General features: G+C 33.3%; 1 protein-coding gene across 1 annotated transcript in view; it reads left to right on the forward strand.

Moving 5' to 3' along the window:
* The first annotated feature begins 931 nt into the window (after positions 1 to 931).
* Positions 932 to 22,015, forward strand: part of LOC140040808 (centrosomal protein of 290 kDa-like) — a 103,932-nt gene continuing 82,848 nt past the window's right edge. Inside the window, exons 1-18 of the mRNA XM_072087025.1 lie at positions 932 to 1,009; positions 4,384 to 4,512; positions 5,413 to 5,569; positions 10,919 to 10,974; positions 12,402 to 12,548; positions 12,674 to 12,727; positions 13,083 to 13,235; positions 13,746 to 13,928; positions 14,192 to 14,281; positions 14,383 to 14,505; positions 14,747 to 14,870; positions 15,257 to 15,426; positions 15,740 to 15,810; positions 16,140 to 16,406; positions 16,712 to 16,868; positions 17,414 to 17,635; positions 17,956 to 18,120; positions 18,914 to 19,063. Of these exons, the coding sequence (XP_071943126.1) occupies positions 4,420 to 4,512; positions 5,413 to 5,569; positions 10,919 to 10,974; positions 12,402 to 12,548; positions 12,674 to 12,727; positions 13,083 to 13,235; positions 13,746 to 13,928; positions 14,192 to 14,281; positions 14,383 to 14,505; positions 14,747 to 14,870; positions 15,257 to 15,426; positions 15,740 to 15,810; positions 16,140 to 16,406; positions 16,712 to 16,868; positions 17,414 to 17,635; positions 17,956 to 18,120; positions 18,914 to 19,063 (2,382 nt within the window). The 5' untranslated portion in view covers positions 932 to 1,009; positions 4,384 to 4,419. The remainder of the gene's footprint in view (positions 1,010 to 4,383; positions 4,513 to 5,412; positions 5,570 to 10,918; positions 10,975 to 12,401; positions 12,549 to 12,673; positions 12,728 to 13,082; positions 13,236 to 13,745; positions 13,929 to 14,191; positions 14,282 to 14,382; positions 14,506 to 14,746; positions 14,871 to 15,256; positions 15,427 to 15,739; positions 15,811 to 16,139; positions 16,407 to 16,711; positions 16,869 to 17,413; positions 17,636 to 17,955; positions 18,121 to 18,913; positions 19,064 to 22,015) is intronic.

The following is a 22,015-nucleotide window of genomic DNA, read 5'->3' on the forward strand; positions in this document are numbered from 1 at the left end:
GATACTTTGTTTGTCTTGAAAGTTTTCATTGGTGAAACGTTGCCTGCTACATTTTGAATTTCCGAGTCCAGATCAGTATTGGTATTCCGTGATATCTATTCTAACTAATGAAACAATTTTTAGAAAATGATATATCTGATAGATATCATCTAAGTGATGTTTTACATATAAGTTATAACGTTTAACTTTTCATTCTCCAGACATTCAATTCTTTTAATATAGTTCTTGTATAACACCATATCAAGTAGTAGTAGAAATTATTGTAGGGTTTTCTTATTATTCAGTCAATTCAGTGTTTCTATACAGAAAAGAGTAGTCAGTGGCCTTAACATCAATTAATTGTATAATTTGCACCCAAGGTCGAATAGCAAGAAACTCAGGTCCAGTTACATTGGTGTTCATTGGTCAATAGGAAATGAACAGCACACTTATGGGTGGTGACAAAGTTTAGTTATTGATAAGTTGTCCTTGGGAAAAACACATTAGTTGGGTTGACCATGGGCTGACAGAGTTAACGACTTCGTAACGCTATCCGGGGCTCCTGCGCCTAATGAATATTAACCACCATTTAAGCTGTTTTTTAGTTTCATTCCAAAATTGTTTATGTCTACCAAGCTACTCTTATTCAGTATCCACCCACCATTCACCATTTTACTTTTTCCTTTTGATTTAACTTTTCGCTTTTCTTTTGTATCTCCATTGAGATCCAGCCACTGATACCCACAGCATTGTCATTTTTTCAGTAAATTGCCTTTGGATTTATATATATAACAGCGAACACCAGCGGAAAACAATAAAGTATTGTGGTGCTGTTGACGGTGTGGTGTGGTGGGTTGTTGGACTATAATAGAGGGCGGTAGATTGAATTTAGAATTTGTTTTGAAAACGCTTTTCATACAAACAAATAACATCACCATAACTAATTTTTTGCGGTGTGGAGGTACCGCGCGCCTGGAATGAATCGGGAGATGTCTTCAACAAAAGCAGAAAACACTGTTATTTAGCTTCTGTATGTAGCCCTTGTAGTTGATGATAAACATATTAAGCTCTACCATTTGGCAATAACTAGTAGTTATTTATTGCTTAATCTAACTACATTTCTAGACCTCTTATGAATATTAGGTTATGCCTAGCTAGGCCTAGGCTAGGCCTAGCCCTAGTTAGGCCTCTCTAGCTAGGCCTAGTAGTAGCTCCCCTAGTAGTAGGGCCCACCCAGTATTAGCTAGGCATAGCCTAGCTAGCCTAGACCTAGCTAGAGGCCCACTAGCACTAACTAGCCTAGCTAAGGCCCTAGGCTAGGCCTAGCTCTCTAGATGCTGGCTAGGCTAGGTAGGCCTAAATACGAAGGGATGCTAGTCAAGTCGCCCCATCGCAAAGTCGCCCCATACAAAGTCGCCCCATACACAGTCGCCCCATACACAGTCGCCCCATTGCAAAGTCGCCCCATTGCAAAGTCGCCCCATCGCAAAGTCGCCCCAACGCAAAGTCGCCCCAAAACGTTAAAAAATAGTTTAAAAGTGCGTAAAATGTCGCAATGATAAACAAAATAACACGGAACGTGTAGGCATAAAAGGGGAAGCCCCGCCATGTAGTCTCAGGTCACACGATCGGCACGCTCCCCAATCATCAGAGAGGAAGCTCCCAACTAATCACTCCGCGGTCGCACTAATGCACTTGTCAATTGTATGACTCACTATACGACCCCCGGGAGAGGTGCGTCATGGGTGCGTCATTTACAAATAATTACTGACGCAGGGGTGCGTCAAAAAACCTAGATGGTACGTCACATCAATGAACAAGGTGCGTCAATGTCCGTCACTTTACCACCCACCATATCATAAACAACATGGTCACAGTGCGTCAAAATGGGTGCGTCATGGTCACCTAAAGGTAAGTCAGCTTTTTGACGCACGGGTGCGTCATGGTATTCAAAAGTATGACGCACATCGGACAAATGACGCACCTCTCCCGGGGGTCGTATAGTGGGTCATACAATTGACAAGTGCATAACGTGCTAGCTCTCACCAGAGAGAAACCCCCGTAATTACTCCGCCGTTGTCGCACTACAACGCACCATCTGAAGATGGGGAAACCCCGTCGGAGTTTTACGATGATATCAGTCGCGTTCGAAATCGGTGGCGTTTAATTTTGGTCGCGATAAAATGATGTTATACGATCTAGATTATTTTTACTTTGGTCGATGAATATTTATTATTATTAGGCCTATATTAATAATTGATTTTTGTTTTTATTTTACACTGAGGTCTATGATGAGAGAAAGATGTGTGCCTTAAAAATGACAATTTGTAAACATAGTTTAAGATTATAGTATAAAGCCTATTATTCAGCATAATGTCATTTAACAGTACATAAATTTAAATGTGAAATATTTTATAGGGAACGTAGGCTACGTCTGTGTCTTTTATTTTTTATATGCAACAAATTAGGTAAAACAATTTATTTATAAACATTCAGTTTACTATTTTATACATAGTATTACAATGAACATTGATTATAAGCCTGGAAATGCAATCCCATCATTATATCCATTATAAAATTGCATCATATCGCCACTATATGTCGTAAATGATGACGTGCATGTGTGTATTCGTCGTACGTCCGTGTACGTTTTATTCCGTGCCTCTTCACTGTCTTGTTTATTAAAATTAAATAAACACCCGATATGAGGATATTTATTAGGCATGATAATTAGAATGTTCTATAACCAAAAGGGTTGAAAAGAATTTCTTCAGTAAAATGATCATTCTGCTGTTGAATAAAAAGCGACTCGCAATCTGAAACATTTTCTGAAACCAATCGGAGCTGCTCCTTCTGGTATCTGTTTCCTTCTCACAGCTGCTATGTCTTTCTGCTGCCCGTCGGGGATTCCCCTTTTTAAAAAACACGCACACGATAATCATACTGTACGATGGTTTTTCCATGGTCAAAATGTAGCGTTTTAATTTTACTAAAATACCTGCATGTGTAAAACGATCATATCGGCGAAGAAATCCCCTTTTTTTTATTTCTTCATTTTGAAAAGTCATAATTAAAATTAAATAACTATAGACACATAACTTGTCAATAAATGCAAAATGATCAATAAGTAGCCTATATAACATTTATTGTCTTACAACGCTGTTATTGTTTAAACTACTGTAAATATACGAAGGCCTACTATTTATACACTTATTATATTATCCTAAAAAATTAGCTGGTATCCACGCGTAGGTTGAAGAAAGATTCGTAATTGTGGCTCTGGTAACTAATTTTAAAATCATATTAAATTAACATTTTCGAAACTATAAATCAGGGATAATCTTTTCGAAATCTTTTTAGAACTTTCAAACAAGGGACTATTTTTTAATGATTTTTAAAAAGCACATCACTCCATTAAAACCTGTAAAATAAAAATTAAAACACAAATTATGTATATAATAGGATAAACATTATAATGTATACGACATTTAGCGCGACCAAAGTAACAACGCAATCGATATCAAACGCAACCGCTATATGATTAAAACAGCGTACTACTCTAGCGGCGGCACTTCCGAAATAAAACCGTGGGCGACTTTGCGATGGGGCGACTTTGCGTTGGGGCGACTTTGCGTTGGGGCGACTTTGCAATGGGGTGACTTTGTAATGGGGCGACTGTGCCGGGGCGACTTTGTTTTGGGGCGACTTTGCGATGGGGCGACTTTGTATTGGGAGACTTTGTATGGGGCGACTTTGCGATGGGGCGACTTGACTGGATCCCATACGAAGATATCTAGGCTAGGCCTATAGCCTACTACGGATACCTCTAGGCTAGGCCTAGATAGAGGCTAGTCCCAGCTAGGTAGGGAAATATCTACGTTCTGGTTCCATGTTCAATTCGGCCTTCAGCCTCATGGAATATGGAACCAGACCGTAGATATTTTCCGTATTCCATACTTCTAAAAAGCAAAGATACAATATAGAGGGTACTTCCGTTTGATAAAGGTACTGTAAAATTGCATTCCTAAAACTCGTACCTAACTATAAAATTTGTTCCTAAATATAAAACTTGTTCCTAAATATTAAAACTCATTCCTAAATATTAAAAACCTTCTAAATAATCTCTCTTAAATTAAAAACTAAAAAAAAAAAAGACGTTAAGCAGAGTATCGAACCTCCAACCCCAGAGCATCATCACAAGCCCACTAAGCTACACAGCTGGCTTGCTATTTATAAGTCCATTGCAATAACCTATTTGATTACCATCTATCTTACATAGCGCCCTCTATAATTACCGTACCTTTAGTTTTATATGGATACGGTACCGTATCTTTAGACAACAAAACAAATAATTGTTATAAAACTGCAGATTTTTTAAACATTCTTTATATCTTATTTTGGTAGATATAGGACTAATTGTTTTGAAAGACACGTGACAGGATGGCACCCATCAATTGGAAGCAGCTGATGGCTGTTGACTTGGAAACACTGGAAGAAGAGGAGGCAGATCAGTTATGTGAAATGCTGGAGAAAGTGAGTACTACACTTTGAAAAGATACTGGTTGGCATGGTTCAAACTCTGTTATAGTGCCTCATATGGATTTTAAAAAGTATGAGTTTCTCATCGTGTAAATGTACCTACTGTATGCTCACGCTATAGCCATTTGTAAATTAGCAAATCACGATTTGAGATGGAAACAATGGTATCCTTCGCAAAACAGGCTAAAATGAATTTAATGTAGATAGGCCTAACATTCTTATGGTCATGTTTTATTTATACATCACATACATTTTGAACAAATAAAGAAAAAAAATAATACCAGACTTCTAATGGGCTTCTGTATTTCTCAAATCATTGGTATGATTGTGATTATGATTTGAGTCACTCAGTTATACTAGCCTAATAGACCAGAAAATTGACACAGATATTAGGATTGATTCAAAAGAATGCCCACTGTAGAATATTTCAGAAAAAGGGGTACATTTTACAAGAATTTAGACTCATTCTTTATAAAAAAAAAGCTACACATGAAGCTAGATGTACCATGTGCAACCAACACATATCAACAATATGACCATTTTCCTCTTTTTTAAAGTTAGTTAAAGAATTTGCTGGAAAAAATATCTCCAAACTTTTGTGGATAAAATTGGACCTTAGTGGGAGTATGGTGTACTTGGTGTTTGATGTGTGTTAAAATTTCTTATGACAGGGGTAATATTTATTTGTCCAAAAAGTACATACAATATAATCAGGAACAGAACCAAAATATTCGGAAAGGAAAGAAGTACAGATAAACAGAAATTGTTATTTTTGGAAAGATACATTAACTACTACAGTAGATCAATTGGCTTCTACACACACACAATGGAGGAGGATCCCAGATTTGGTTTTCTCGATTTTTCTATAAACCTTATTTATGTTTTTTTTTTAAGGCTGATTCTCCAGCAGAAGACACTGATGGTGCAAAGATGCTGAGGTTGTATGAAGTAACAAGAGCTGTGATGAAAATAAAGGCAGAGCAGGGTGATGCTGCCCTTGATGAGCTTGATAAAATGGCAGAAGAACAAGGAAAAGACTCTGCCAAGAAAGGTAATGCTGGGCCACGTAAATATTTTTCCCAAAGACTTTCTCTGAAAGATACGTGAAAGACAGCCAAACTACTTCCTGAATATAACTAAACCTAACCCTCTAAATAATCTCTCTCACTCTAAAGCAGACCTCCCAACTCTCCCGAAAATTGCGGGAGTCTCCCGATTTTTTTGGTGCTCTCCCGCGAAACCCAAATTTCCCCCGATTTTTTCATTTTTGGATAAAAATTTCCCGATTTTAAATAAGGAACCTATACAATATGGCCAAGCCAAGTAATCACATTTTTAACGTTGGATTTTGTTGAATTGACAGGGCGTTGTGAAGTTGGTTGTTTAGTTAAAAGCAAAACAAAAGCCACACACAAATACCATTGTTCGTAAAAAGATAAATAAAACAAAGCATACTCGAATAAAACAAAGAGTACAACTTCCCTTCTTTGTTGACTAATTAAATACGCCTAGGTGGGTCGCCTAAACAACATGGCATGGTAAGTGTGGGCTGGCAGATAGAATTGCATTCAGCAAGCTTTTTGTGAATAAACGACCAATCAAATCAATCCCTTGAAAAACCACTTATTGACCACGTATAATTAAAAAAAAGATGCATTTTTTAATTACTTATCAACTGATCGCCATTCAACTAGTTAAAATAATATTACAATTTCAAATAAATAATTTACGATGTCAGCTCGGCCGGCGAAGAAAAAAATTAAGTATGCAGCAAAGTTCAAACCAGAGTTCACAGAAGATTATCCATGCATTATTTCGGTCAGAGGTGAACCTAGTTCAGCTACTAGCTGATGCACGCTGTGCAATTTGACATTTAATATAAGTCATGGCGGTAGAAATGACGTAAGTTTATTTTATTTTTCATATGTTATGTGCTTTTTTAATGTATAATTAAATAAACTACAAAAGGCCAGAAAATGTTAGACGCAAGGCTGCAACCATTGAAGCTAGGCTAGTAGTGTTCACTCGACTAGCCTTTGTAGGCCTAGCCTAGGCCTCAACAGTGCCAGTAGGTTACTAAACGGCGTCGTTCAGTCACTCCAGGCCTAGGGATTGGTGAACCTTAGATAGGCTAGGCCTGTAGTTGGCCTGTCGATTCGGCTACTAGGCCTGGTGGTGGTCATACGTACGTCTAGGTACAAAACTGTATGTTATCTAGGCCTATCTATGTTTTTAAAAATATAATATTTAGCCTAAAAAAAAATATTTAGCCTAGATCTGTAATTAGTTATTGAAATTGATATTTTTTACAGACAAAGAAGCATGAAAAAGTTGCAAGAGCTTTGAACCAATGCCAGACTTTGTTGTTCAATATAAACAGAGATCCAATAGCAGAAAAGGTTATAAACGCGGAGGTGCTTTATACGGATTACGGTCGAAGCGGCCGCCAACTAAAGCGGCCGCTAGTTCAATAACGGTAATCTGTATGGAACGCCGTGTGCGCTTTGATTGTCGTTGTTTTGTAATCTTTGATCGTCATTGTTTCGACAGGTTTTCTTTACCTCGGACGTAAATAACAATCTACATTATTATTCAATTTATTTTCTTTTTTTTTACAGATTGAATGTGATACGCGTACGTTCTTTTAAACGAAAGGGCGAATCGATGATTACTTATTTTAACTGTTCTAAATGATATACATATGTTTAATATTTAATAAAGTCTATAAAATACATTGTGGTGTTATATTGTATATTAATATAATATAATAATAAGCCAATTATTAAGAATTATATATAAATAAACCAATCAATAAAGTATATCAAAATATATAAATACTGTATATTAATAATTAAAAATATTTGTTATTGTAGGCCTATATTAATTAATTAGTAAAGTAACTATAGTAGTGTTCGCAATCATAATTTAATTACAATAACATGATGACAGCAATTTATTTAATATCCTACACTATTTTATTACTTAAGATATTTAAATATTGATCAATTGAAACTGAGTTTTAAATACTTAAATAAGATGAAAGTGTCTGTTTGATACGGTAATTAATTACGCGAATTTCTGCTAATAACTCGACTGACGGCCAGCAATAGTGCTGCTGCACATTAGGTGCGCGTCCCATGTTGCTTTATTGAAAACACAAACAATGTATTACAATGGAATAACACTTAAATGTATAACACACCCTATTACTAATAATAAAAACCAAGATTCGATAGTACAGTATGTAAATGAGATATTAATATTCGGCAATACCGTACGTAAATTATTATTGCAATACTGTATAAAGATTCGATAGTATGTAAACTGCAAGATATAAATATTCGGCAATACCGTACGTAAATTATTATTTAATGCAATACTGTATAAAGATTCGATTAAGTCTGTAAATGAGATATCAAGATTCGGCAATACCGTACGTAAATTATTAATGCAATACTGTATAAAGATTCGATTAAGTCTGTAAATGAGATATCAAGATTCGGCAATACCGTACGTAAATTATTAATGCAATACTGTATAAAGATTCGATTAAGTCTGTAAATGAGATATCAAGATTCGGCAATACCGTACGTAAATTATTAATGCAATACTGTATAAAGATTCAATAGTATGTAAACTAGATTTAAAGATTCGGCAATACCATACGTAAATTATTATTACAATACTGTATAAGGATTCAATAGTATGTAAACGAGATATAAAGATTCGGCAATACCATACGTAAATTATTATTGCAATACTGTATAAAATTCGATAGTTAAATGTAAATGAGATATAAATATTCGGCAATACCGTACGTAAATTATTATTGCAATACTGTATAAAATTCGATAGTATGTAAACTAGATATAAAGATTCGGCAATACCGTACGTAAATTATTAATGCAATACTGTATAAAGATTCGATAGTATGTCAAATGAGACATCAAGATTCGGCAATACTGTATATAGATTCAATAGTACATATGTCAAATGAGATATCAAGATTCGGCAATACCGTACGTAAATTATTAATGCAATACTGTATAAGGATTCAATAGTATATAAACGAGATATAAGGATTCGGCAATACCGTATACGTAAATTATTATTGCAATCTGTATAAGGATTCAATCGTATGTAAACGAGATATAAATATTCGGCAATACCGTACGTAAATTATTATTTAATGCAATACTGTATAAAGATTCGATTAAGTCTGCAAATGAGATATAAATATTCGGCAATACCGTACGTAAATTATTATTGCAATACTGTATAAAATTCGATAGTTAAATGTAAATGAGATATAAATATTCGGCAATACCGTACGTAAATTATTATTGCAATACTGTATAAAATTCGATAGTTAAATGTAAATGAGATATAAATATTCGGCAATACCGTACGTAAATTATTATTGCAATACTGTATAAAATTCGATAGTTAAATGTAAATGAGATATAAATATTCGGCAATACCGTACGTAAATTAATATTATTGCAATACTGTATAAGGATTCAATAGTATTTAAATGAGATATAAATATTCGGCAATACCGTACGTAAATTATTAATGCAATACTGTATAAAATTCGATAGTATGTAAATGAGATATAAATATTCGGCAATACCGTACGTAAATTATTATTGCAATACTGTATAAGGATTCAATAGTATGTAAACGAGATATAAAGGTTCGGCAAAATATATTTCGATATATGTATTAGTTAATAGTAAATACAAATAAAATATACATTAATTTATCGGCAGGCAAACTTAATTATTATAGAAATATAAAGATTTGATAGTACATGAGTTGGCTTATATTTATTTAGCTGTAACTCAACTCGCCATAGGCCATGGCGTTGACAACGACAATCAAAGATTAAAGCGCACATGGCGTTCCATACAAATGACGATATTAAACTGGCGGCCGCTTTGGTTGGCGGCCGCTTCGACCAATTGTAGAACACAATCTTCCATTCGCCATTACGCAGCACGCAAACCACCTTTTTCCAGCTATGTTCCCGGACGCTGAGATTGCGAAAAGATATGTGCTTACTAACGCAAAGAAAGCAACCAAAAAACAACTTACAGAGCTAAATGCTCAAAGGCACTAATTGTGTTATGTTAATAATGTACATAAGATGAAAGATGAAAATATAATATTGTATTGTAGCATTTTGAAAAACAGAGACAATTTATTTTTGTATATCTTTGTTGTGTAACGCGCGTCGCATAACGCGTCGTAATAATATATTTTTTACTGAAAAAATCTCCCTATTTTTTGTCAATCCAAGTTGGGAGGTCTGCTAAAGTAAAAAGAAGTTGGTCATGGGATTCGAACCCCACCATGCAAAGTCCGTAGTCTAATCCATTTGACTACACAGACGGCTCGACGGAAAATGTATTAAAAAGATCATTCAGAGCACAGAGCAGATGAAACATGATGCATTCATAATATTGCTCCCTAAAATAGGACTTTCAGAGAAAGTCTTTGGGAAAAAAATTTTCGCTGCCGGGCCCTGTTGACACTTGCACACATTTTGGTCCACACTGTTGCAAATTCAATGCATGGCAATGAGTGCCATCTAATGCCATATGTTGTCATGCATATAGTTCATGCCTTGTGTGAATACTATATCCATATTGTTATTGTACGCTAGGTCTGTATTAGCAACCTATCATTCAGAAACTCACTGTGATGTATGAACCGTCAGTGCACAAATTATGATCACTTATGCTAGTCGTGAACTACATGTCATTTCCCGCAATAACAAGCATGACTGCGACCATGGCGAGCACATTTTGCTCACAGATTACAAATTATTTAACAATTTAGAATTTGAGCACCAATATCCAAAATTTGTGCCCGCATTTCATGAATGAAAGTGACTTTGTTGGCAGGTATGATTTCTGCATTGTCATACATTTAATGCGGGGCAGTGCGAGACCAAACAAGGATTAACACTAGATAGCTATCCTCAATGTGTTGAAATGCAAAGAATCTAAAATCAATAGTAAAACATACTGTAATTGAATGTATCTGAATGTTTCCTACCTGACTAGGTTGTTTAGTAGTAGTTTTACCACATAGTAAACGTTATAAATCTTACTTTATTTTGGATATTCATTCAAAGTAATATACATTGTTCTTCCTTAAAATCCAGTTAAAACCTACTGTAATGAAACGGTGGTGACTTAAGTATTAAAAAACCACCTTGTAGTGTGCGCCATCTACTGTATATCTGTTCCATTCCGCAGGTACTGAAAACCTGACTGTTCTATTTAACTCGGCACTGCCTCGTTAAATCAGTCAATTATCTTTTAAATCATGAAAATATTCTCCCCATTTAAATAATAAACATTCATTATTTGTATTAAATACAACATTTCAGAACAAGATTTAATGGATCAAATACGAGACCTGGAAGATGAAGTAACAAGATTGAGAGTAAGATCATTAAAAAGAATTTTGTTTCGTTGTACGAAAATCATGCAGTTTTGTTTTTGTTTTTTCCAGTAATGTAATTTTAAAGTAATCTGATACTGCAGTCTATTTCAACCGTCCATATTTTTCTTATTTATAGATCAATTTTTGCAAATAAGGTACCATTGGATAGCAAATCAGGGGAATATAAAAATGTTATATCGATTTGATAAAACATTATGTATGGTCATTTTTCTGTAACAACCTTTTTAATTTACCCACGGCTGCCTTTTTTGGCATATTTTTTAAAGGAAAATATAATTTTCCATGTAAGCTATCAAAAATCCAAATTGAAGATATTTTGTGAGAAAATGCTTTTCAAACTTCTGTAGTCCAATCAGGTCATTCATAAGTCATTGGTTGAATTGGGCTAGAATGACCCATTAATCAACAGTAGCTTGTGCTCCCTGTGGGAGCAGCAGGATTTAAAAGCAGCTGTTACCAAACAAACTTGCAAAACCGGTAGAAAACGTTCTCATATAGACAGTTTAAAACACCCAATGGATTTTGTGATGTAACTCTGGTTATGGATAAAATGATTGGTGCAATATATAGTCGTTTACTAGTACCATGGACCTATTTATAGGTCCATGCTAGTACAATAGAAGTTTCTGTAGACTATAACCATCCTAATAAATTAGTTGTTTTTTAAGCAGCAGAATGTTAGTTAAACATATTAAAAGTTTTCTCTATTTTTAATGTGCATTAACTTTTTCTTTAATTTGTATCACAATTAATATATATAAATCCAAGGGCAAATTACTGAAAAAATGACAATGCTGTGGGTATCAGTGGCAGGATCTCAATGGAGATACAAAAAAAAAGCAAAAAGCCAGAAAAATTAGCAGAGCTTTCGGGCAACACTAGCCCTTCATCAGTGCAATATATATATATATATATTCATAGAAGAATATAGTTAATTTTCAATTAATTAATTTGTAATGTAATTTTTTATCTCTTAGTGTACGTGACTTCTGTAATCCGATTGGTCAATATGTATGAGATATAATTCCCTATTACGCCCGTTTCTACGACGCGCGCATTGTTTATGTATTGTATTGTATTTTTATCGTTGAGCGCATGCGTAGTTGTGATTTCAACCATCGAATATGAACCCGTATTTGACGGTCCGTAAAAAAAGCTAATCGTAATTGTCGAAAGCTCCCTATTGTACACTAAGAGATCAAATTGATTGGGATTTACAAAATATAGATATATAGAAATATAAAAAATAAACATCAATAAACGTACAATACTATTAGTTACACCCTGCTTGTTCTTTGGAAATACGGGAAATATCTACGTTCTGTATATTTCTATATTTTGTAAATCCCTAGCAATTCAGTTTTTCTCTGTGATTTTATGGATATTTGAAAAAATAACATTTGTAGAGAATGGGCGAGTCAGGTGGCGGTTCCAGAGATGTGCGTATGTTGCAGACAGAGATACAAGAACTGACCCGACAGGTTGACCTTATGCAGGGAGAAATCCGAGACAAGGAGAGGGAGCTAGAAAAAGAACAGAAAGAGGTTGAAAGGGTAAATATTAAAATATTAAATTATTAAACTTTTTGAAACCATGCGATGATAATTACAATAATTTATTTCATCCTCACTGTATTTCTATCATACATATGAATTTGAAATCCTTTTTTCTTTTTCAGTTCAACCAACGAGCAACAGATGCAGAAGCAGATGCAAGAGAACTTAAGAAAGATGTAAGTATAAATAAAACATATTTTAATATTAATTATTTTAAAATCAACCATTTTCAGACAATGAACAAGAAGGATACCTTGATACCTTTTATTATCATATATTTTAGAAGTTGTTTGCAAAATGTTTGCATAGTAATGGTAATGGAAAAAATAATTATATAAATAGATATCTCAGACTACAAATGATGGCTTATTACCATGTTTCATTTAAATAATGTACACACCTATATATTACACTGTAAAATAATATGCCATTGTTGAACAAATATATGTTTTTTGAACTGAACTGAACTACCAACACACCACTGTTGATAATGATGTCATAGTAATCATTTTTCAATCTCAAATGTTTTAGAATGATGCGTTGAGGCATGACCTTCGAGACTATCAACGTCAGCTTGAATCGCAGCGAGAAAGTTTAATCATGAAACGTGGTGATGATTTTGATGTCCAGGAAAAACTAAGAAAGAAAAATAGTGAACTTAATGAGCAGTTAGAGGAGATACAAGTAAGGTTTGATGTTATTTTACTGCAGATCTATGTTGCCATCTTTTAAACTTGTTTAGATATTCATGTGGTTGTTTTTTTTACCAAATAAAGAGTGATATTAATACTACATTTCAACCCATATTCACATTTTCTCTTATTACAAAAATCTTTATCACAAATTTGCTTTAAATTCCTTTTTTTTTCTGAAGCTAACTCCTATTCTTTAATTCTCTCTATGGATGGAAATATGCATAGTACATTATAATATTTATTATTGTATCATTTAAATTAATACTGTTAACTTAGGTTACCCCCACAAGACAATGAGGAAGCTAGCTGCACAAATATCTGTATATTATTATACAAGTTTACATTATAAGAAAATGATATTTATTGCTCCAAACAAATTCTATTTTAGTTTGTTACCTATTTATGGTATGCTTTTAAATTGTTAATTTTTATTTTTTTGGATAATAAAGGAATTTGAATTGTAGAATAAAAATGACCCAGTTTCTTTCTTTTTGTCTAGAATCTGACCGATGCAAATGATAAGATGCAAGCTCAGGTCCTGGACATGTCTGTAAAGTTGCGCAAAGCAGTAGATGAGATGGAGTCTATGACAGAAGACTATGACAAGCTTAAACTTGTTCTCCAGCAGTCTGACACGGTCACAGAGAACATCCGCAGGGAGAATGAAATCCTTAGGAAAGAGGTAAGATACTAATGGTTTTAGTGCCCTATATTTTTCCCCTAATTTGCATATTTCAGCTAATCAGCATATGTTTCCAAAGTGTGACCAAGAAGTTATTTGTAGAATTTCGTCCCATCATCATATTTGTTGAATTAAAACCTTGTTTGCAATTTGATTTCAAATGCTAGATTGCCTAGACTAATGGTTAACAATGTTTAGTATCAGTAAACATGCCAGTCGACATATTATTATATTAATATGTATTCTTTAATTATAATTTTTAGATTCATGATCAGACCACCCAGATGCAGCAGCAGTCAAGTGGCGACGATGAGGTCATGGAGGCGGTCAACCGGAAAGTCGAGGAGTGGAAAGTAAGCTCCACCACCTGAATTAGTACAGACATTTTAATTAAATGTTCATCAAATGTTCATATTCTTTTGATATGCTGTTTCATATTTTTAAACATTATTAGATTGTATTGAGTGAAAAGGATGATGAAATTAATGACCTAAACAGAGTGATTCAAGAGCAGAAAAACCAGATCATGGCATCTCAGATGGACACAGAGAAGTCGAGTATCACCATGTTACAGCAGGTAATTTGTCCTTGCAGTTTAATTGGCTGATTGTATCATATGTCCAGCATCATTTGGATCCATCCTCATGATTATTTTTTACATTGCATGTCTCAAAAGATATTAACATTTTAAGAATTTTGTGCAAAGGCACATTACTGTTGCTCATTTTGTAAACCAACTTGTATGTATATTCCATCTATTCATTATTTATATAATAACTTACTATGCATTCAACTCTTCTTTTTGTTGAATCTTTTAGGCAGTAGAAGAAAAGAACAAAGTGATTCAAGGCTTGAGAGACCAATTGGAGACATATACAGATGAATTCAACAGAGTGACAGAAGAACTAGCGGATTTGAAGGAACAAGCCAAAGCTGGTGGAGGTGTGTAAAATACAAAAGTATTCTCTAGTCATAAACACGCTTCTGAAAATGTTTTGGTGGTAGAGCTGGAAGTCAACGTATTTCCTGTTTTGTTTTTCTGTAACCATGATTTATCTTATTTTCTATATTATAAAAATGGACGTTTGTATATTTGTTTAATATAAAAGTTAATCTTTTGCACACATGCATATAGACATAAAATATTAACATTAAACCACATTTTTCTTTATATATTAAATTATTTCAAAATATATATTAACAAGATTGAAAAAATGTGTCACTCTTCTTACAATGGTCTAATCCACTGGTAGTTAATTAATAATGACAATCCATGCAAAAAATCTGTTTTGTTATTATATATCTTATTTAAGCTTAAATTTTTCTAGCTCCATCTATTCGACAACAGAACACAATTCGTCAGATGAGAGACACACTACGTGCTCAAGAGGACGATGTCAAGTCTGCAGATGATCGTACTCGTCATGCTGAGCAAGATGCTCGCGAGAAAGATCAACAACTTAATGATGCTCTTGCACGAATGAGAGAGTATGAATCTGTAAGTGCTTATTATTATTTACTAATCTCTAGTTTTTTAATTAAAAGTAAAAATACATTGGCCCAACACCTTTGCTACACTTGGAAAGTGCCTGGTATTATACCTATATAAATAGAAATGCCTTAGATATTTTGTTTTATCCTCTTTTGTTTGGCCTTTCTCTTAAATTCTCCTGATATTTCATTTTTCAGAGTTTGGAGGCTTGAGATAATGTTTCTGGGTAGACCTCTTAAAATTCGCCAAAGTATTGAGCTTACAGGTTATAATGTTTTTTTAAATTAAGCATTCTTTCAATTTCATACTTTGTTTACAGGGAGAATATGGCTTAGCAGAAGCAGTTCAAGAGATTAAAGAATGCAAACGACAGATTTCAATAAGAGATAGGTAGGGAATAATACCATTTAGAAGAATTGGTGGTGAGGTGTAATGGTAAAGAATATATAACTAGCATGTGAGGAATTGGTTCAAGACCGGTTACTCTCAATGCCTTGTTCATAGGATATGCACAATTAAGAACTAATGTGACCACAATGCTTAGACCTTACTGCTCAACCCTTTCAAAAATATTATAAGTTTGGAGTGCACCTGGATAGAACATATTTACAGATTTCAGATGTGTACAACAATATGCCTATTAATGAAGCTAAATAAAATTGTCTTTTATACTTCTTTTTTCTCTCTGTTGGCATTTAATAATTCTTATTTCATTTAAGAAACATTGAGCAAGTTACACAGCATACAAACAAATTGGAACTGCAGATGAATGACCTTATGGAAGAAAACGAAGATCTGAGAGAAAGACTGGGCCTAGATCCTAAGGAACCAGTGGATCTGGCAGACTTTAAAAAGAATCGTGCTGTTGTGCAACAACAAGACCGTGCCATGAACCAAGTCCTAATGAAAGAAGTTGAGCGTTTAGAAGAGGAACGTCTTAACCTGAAAAAGCAGATTCGTATACTGGCGGCACAACGAGGTCAAAGGTGAAGGTCAAATGACTAGAAAATTAAGATTGTAGTGAGCTTTTGACATAAGAAACACATGGCCTGATGCAACCCTTTCACCAATGCTAAAAAACTGTTACCAGTTGAGAGTTAACAACAAAAAGTACTTTGCTTTTATAGAAAGTTTAATATTTTGTTATGTGTATGTCTTCTGTGCCGATACATATATCTGGAAAATAGAGTTGTGATTCAGAATTTGTTAAAAACTAAATTAAATAAATAACAAATTCAAACTTAACCCATTGGTGAAAACTGACTATATGTTCGTTTATATTTCTTTATAGAGCGGTCGCACTTGGCTTAACAGCAGATGAAATGGTAGCCATTGATGAGTTTACTGAAGACATCAAACATGGCCGCAAGACTAAGTTATCTGATACAGTCACCAAGTTCATGAGTGAGGCCAAGTCAGCAGAACCATCAGATTCTATCAAAGTTAAAGTAAGTATTAAGATTTTTAATTATGGTAATAATATATTTTACAAATAATGAATACTTATGAGTGTAATGGTATAAACAATTTTATGAGGTGAAAGATGAAATTCTATTTTTACGAGGCTATAGAAGTCTGAGTGAAGAAATAGAATTTTATGTAATAATAGATTCTGTTCCCGTACTTGAAAAAAATGAAAAAAAGTATTACTTCATGATAGAGTTTAATAGTACATACTATTGCACACCATGTAACCCACAATCGTCCAATCAAATTACAGAAATAAGTGTTATATAATATGTGTTAGGGAATTGTTTAGTAATTAATGCAGGAGTGCCATACTTCATACCCATAAAATCATATCAGCTGATGACTCGCTCCCCATAATTAATTTTTATATTTTGTTACCTTGTCATTGGATTGATTAGGCAGCACATGTTAAATGACGGTTGGGCATATCATGATTCTTAAATGCTCTGTAACAGCACTTTTTCTCTTTATGGCCATCTTTTCAATTCTGGTTTAATCAAAATAAAATGTGTGTTATGTGTAGGCCGTACAAATGGAAAAGGAACTAGAAAAAGCAGACAAACTTTCAGACAAGTTCAGAGCTAAAGCTGCTGAGTTGGAAGAAAAAAATAAAGACCTAACAGAAGAGAATGACAAGCTAGGCAGAGCAATGAAAGAGATTCTGGAGTCCCTGAAAGAGAGCAGTACAAAGCCAGGAGGGCGTGATGCATACATGCACGTCCCAACATTGGAGAAAATTCTGGCGGTAAGTGCAGTGGTGCACCTTGGAGCTTCACACTATTATGTGACTGTGGTGAATTCATTCATTAATAGGTTTCTTGTGTTAATATTCTGCTAAAGTGAAGTGTAGAGAGAAGTACTCTCTCGAATTACTGTAAGGGCTCAGCTCACATCACCTCTGCTGGAATATTATATTATTTGAACCTAAACTTATCCTTGAACTCTTAGCTATGAGAACTGCAATTATTGTTTGTTTTTGTTTTAAGATAATGGTATACAGTCTATTATTGATTAATAGATATATATTTTTGATTCGATTACATGCTGTCCGTTCCTTTTTCATAGATGATGGAGGCTAAAACAGTGGATGGTAAATATGAGGCCCAGGTGTACCTTAAGGCTCAGGTTGACCAGTTAACAGGGAGGAATGAAGAATTGCGTAGGGAGCTACGCCAGGCTAGGACAGATTATGAAAAAGCTAGGCTTGAGGTGGAAAAGGCAAACAGTAAGGTGAGTTGTGTTTAGAGCCAATACCTTTGTTGCACACATAATTTAGTAATGTCAATGGATATGCTCTTTTGTGATTGGTAGTGAAAGAAATTGTTGTTAGTAAAATGCAAAATCAATCAATTGTTCGTTTTATATAGCGCCATTCCAACAGTCATTGCTCCTAGCGCTGCCAATATTATCCGAAAATGTGAGTTTTGAGTAGTTCAGAGCTTAGGTCCAGCAATACTGAAAGTCAGATTTGCCCAACTATGTTTGCTCCTCGGAATGTCCAGTAGCACCTGATGACTAGATCTTATTTCTCACTTTCTATTTGGAAGCGCAACTATTTAGGCATCGGAACACCAGCAGCAGGATCTTTAATTAAACACGCGATTCCACAGCTTTTAACAATGGTATAACATGATCATACTTTTTTGCACACACCACCAAGCGAGCTGCCCAATTCTGCACCTTAGAACGCATTTCACTCTAAAAGAAATGAATTGCGCTAGAGAACTCATTTTAACTTTTGAGCAAATGAATAGAACTGAGACGAGCGCTTATTTTGACATGGAACTGATCGAAACTTTTCGTGATTAACCATCATAAAATTCGTACATAAAAGAGGATCTATTGTGCACGAGAGCCTATGTTGACACATATCTGAGCGTAACTAGTTGTGGTTACCCATCATACATGAGATTCATACATGATAGAGAAACCAGTGTGCGCGAGAGCAGTTGAGTTGCTTCCAGTTCCAACTTGACAACTATGCCATGACAACATGATTTCTGATTATTAAATTTTTCTTTAGATTGTAAAACTTGACGCTGAGGTTGTGATACTTCGTGAGATTGGAAAGGGAGCAGTAACAGTACAACAGATACCCCTGCCTGCTTCCATGGCAGTCACTAGTGCTGATGTGATCAGCTCTCTTAATGAGCAGTTGATTCAAGCTATGCAGGTAATTGGACTTTCTAATTTTAATAGATCAAAGAAAAATCACGATTTTGCTAAACCATTATAAAAAATATTTATTTGATAGCTAGAAATAAAACTTCATACAGTAAAATACATGTTTTGGTAGACCTTTTACCTTCATCAGAGAGTATATATACTAAAGTCGCCACAGATTGACTTCTTCTTATTTTTAAAATTTCATTTTAACAATAAAATGGATGAGCCTATAAAAGAAAGCAGAGCTTGTAATGAATTTGCTCCTCAAAAAAAAATAGAAATAATAATTTTAGGAACTAAAAAACAACGAAAAAACAAAACATATAATACAATAATACAAGTATAGATTATATTACCATTATTTTAGATTATATCTAAATATAGGTATGCAAACAATAACAAATTACAAAGAACCGTATACAATAATAATATAGGTATGCAAATAATAACAAATTACAAAGAACCGTATACAATAATAATATAGGTATGCAAATAATAACAAATTACAAAGAACCGTATACAATAATAATATAGGTATGCAAACAATAACAAATTACAAAGAACCGTATACAATAATAATATAGGTATGCAAACAATAACAAATTACAAAGAACCGTATACAATAATAATATAGGTATGCAAACAATAACAAATTACAAAGAACCGTATACAATAATAATATAGGTATGCAAACAATAACAAATTACAAAGAACCGTATACAATAATAATATAGGTATGCAAATAATAACAAATTACAAAGAACCGTATACAATAATAATATAGGTATGCAAATAATAACAAATTACAAAGAACCGTATACAATAATAATATAGGTATGCAAACAATAACAAATTACAAAGAACCGTATACAATAATAATATAGGTATGCAAACAATAACAAATTACAAAGAACCGTATACAATAATAATATAGGTATGCAAATAATAACAAATTACAAAGAACCGTATACAATAATAATATAGGTATGCAAACAATAACAAATTACAAAGAACCGTATACAATAATAATATAGGTATGCAAACAATAACAAATTACAAAGAACCGTATACAATAATAATATAGGTATGCAAATAATAACAAATTACAAAGAACCGTATACAATAATAATATAGGTATGCAAACAATAACAAATTACAAAGAACCGTATACAATAATAATATAGGTATGCAAACAATAACAAATTACAAAGAACCGTATACAATAATAATATAGGTATGCAAATAATAACAAATTACAAAGAACCGTATACAATAATAATATAGGTATGCAAATAATAACAAATTACAAAGAACCGTATACAATAATAATATAGGTATGCAAACAATAACAAATTACAAAGAACCGTATACAATAATAATATAGGTATGCAAACAATAACAAATTACAAAGAACCGTATACAATAATAATATAGGTATGCAAACAATAACAAATTACAAAGAACCGTATACAATAATAATATAGGTATGCAAACAATAACAAATTACAAAGAACCGTATACAATAATAATATAGGTATGCAAATAATAACAAATTACAAAGAACCGTATACAATAATAATATAGGTATGCAAACAATAACAAATTACAAAGAACCGTATACAATAATAATATAGGTATGCAAACAATAACAAATTACAAAGAACCGTATACAATAATAATATAGGTATGCAAACAATAACAAATTACAAAGAACCGTATACAATAATAATATAGGTATGCAAATAATAACAAATTACAAAGAACCGTATACAATAATAATATAGGTATGCAAACAATAACAAATTACAAAGAACCGTATACAATAATAATATAGGTATGCAAACAATAACAAATTACAAAGAACCGTATACAATAATAATATAGGTATGCAAACAATAACAAATTACAAAGAACCGTATACAATAATAATATAGGTATGCAAACAATAACAAATTACAAAGAACCGTATACAATAATAATATAGGTATGCAAACAATAACAAATTACAAAGAACCGTATACAATAATAATATAGGTATGCAAATAATAACAAATTACAAAGAACCGTATACAATAATAATATAGGTATGCAAACAATAACAAATTACAAAGAACCGTATACAATAATAATATAGGTATGCAAACAATAACAAATTACAAAGAACCGTATACAATAATAATATAGGTATGCAAACAATAACAAATTACAAAGAACCGTATACAATAATAATATAGGTATGCAAATAATAACAAATTACAAAGAACCGTATACAATAATTAGTAGTAGTAACAGTACTTCTATGAATGAACGCTAGTTGGTCATACCATGAAGGTATAAAAATATACCTCCATGGTCAAACCCAGTACAGCTTCGATTAACCTCACAGCTTAATTGTGAAACATTTGATAGAAAAACTTCCTACCAGTGTGTTTAAGAATGATAAATCAAATTTGTATAACCTGTGTGTGGAAGTATAAGAATATTTTACCAAAACCATTACAAACCACTTACTTTTTAACAGCTCAGAAATAAACCTACTTAGCAGCGTACATACAATGTACAGTATAAACAGAAAAGGATAATCAAGATAATTATGAAGGCAGCCAAGTGTTTTATTTTTTTAAGTTGAAGCTTGAACCATGAAGGATGCACTTTACCTTCTTGACTGTGGCGTAGACCTAGTCCACGATCGTTGGCCTTAGTTTTGATAATTGTTATGCAAACAATAAGGGTTTATCGAATTATCACGAACCTTTACATTTCAATATTGAGACAATGAAGTATTTAAATCAACCATAACCAGCCACTTTTGAATGGCTCAGAAATAAACTTGCTTACAATGTAAAGTATAAACAGAAAAGACTGAGGATAATCAAGATAAATATAAAGGCGGACAAGTGATTTCGTTTCATATACTTAAACCATGAGGGACGTATTTTACCTTCTTGATTATTGCGTA

This window comes from Antedon mediterranea, chromosome 2, assembly GCF_964355755.1.
Source record: "Antedon mediterranea chromosome 2, ecAntMedi1.1, whole genome shotgun sequence".
Taxonomy (NCBI): domain Eukaryota; kingdom Metazoa; phylum Echinodermata; class Crinoidea; order Comatulida; family Antedonidae; genus Antedon; species Antedon mediterranea.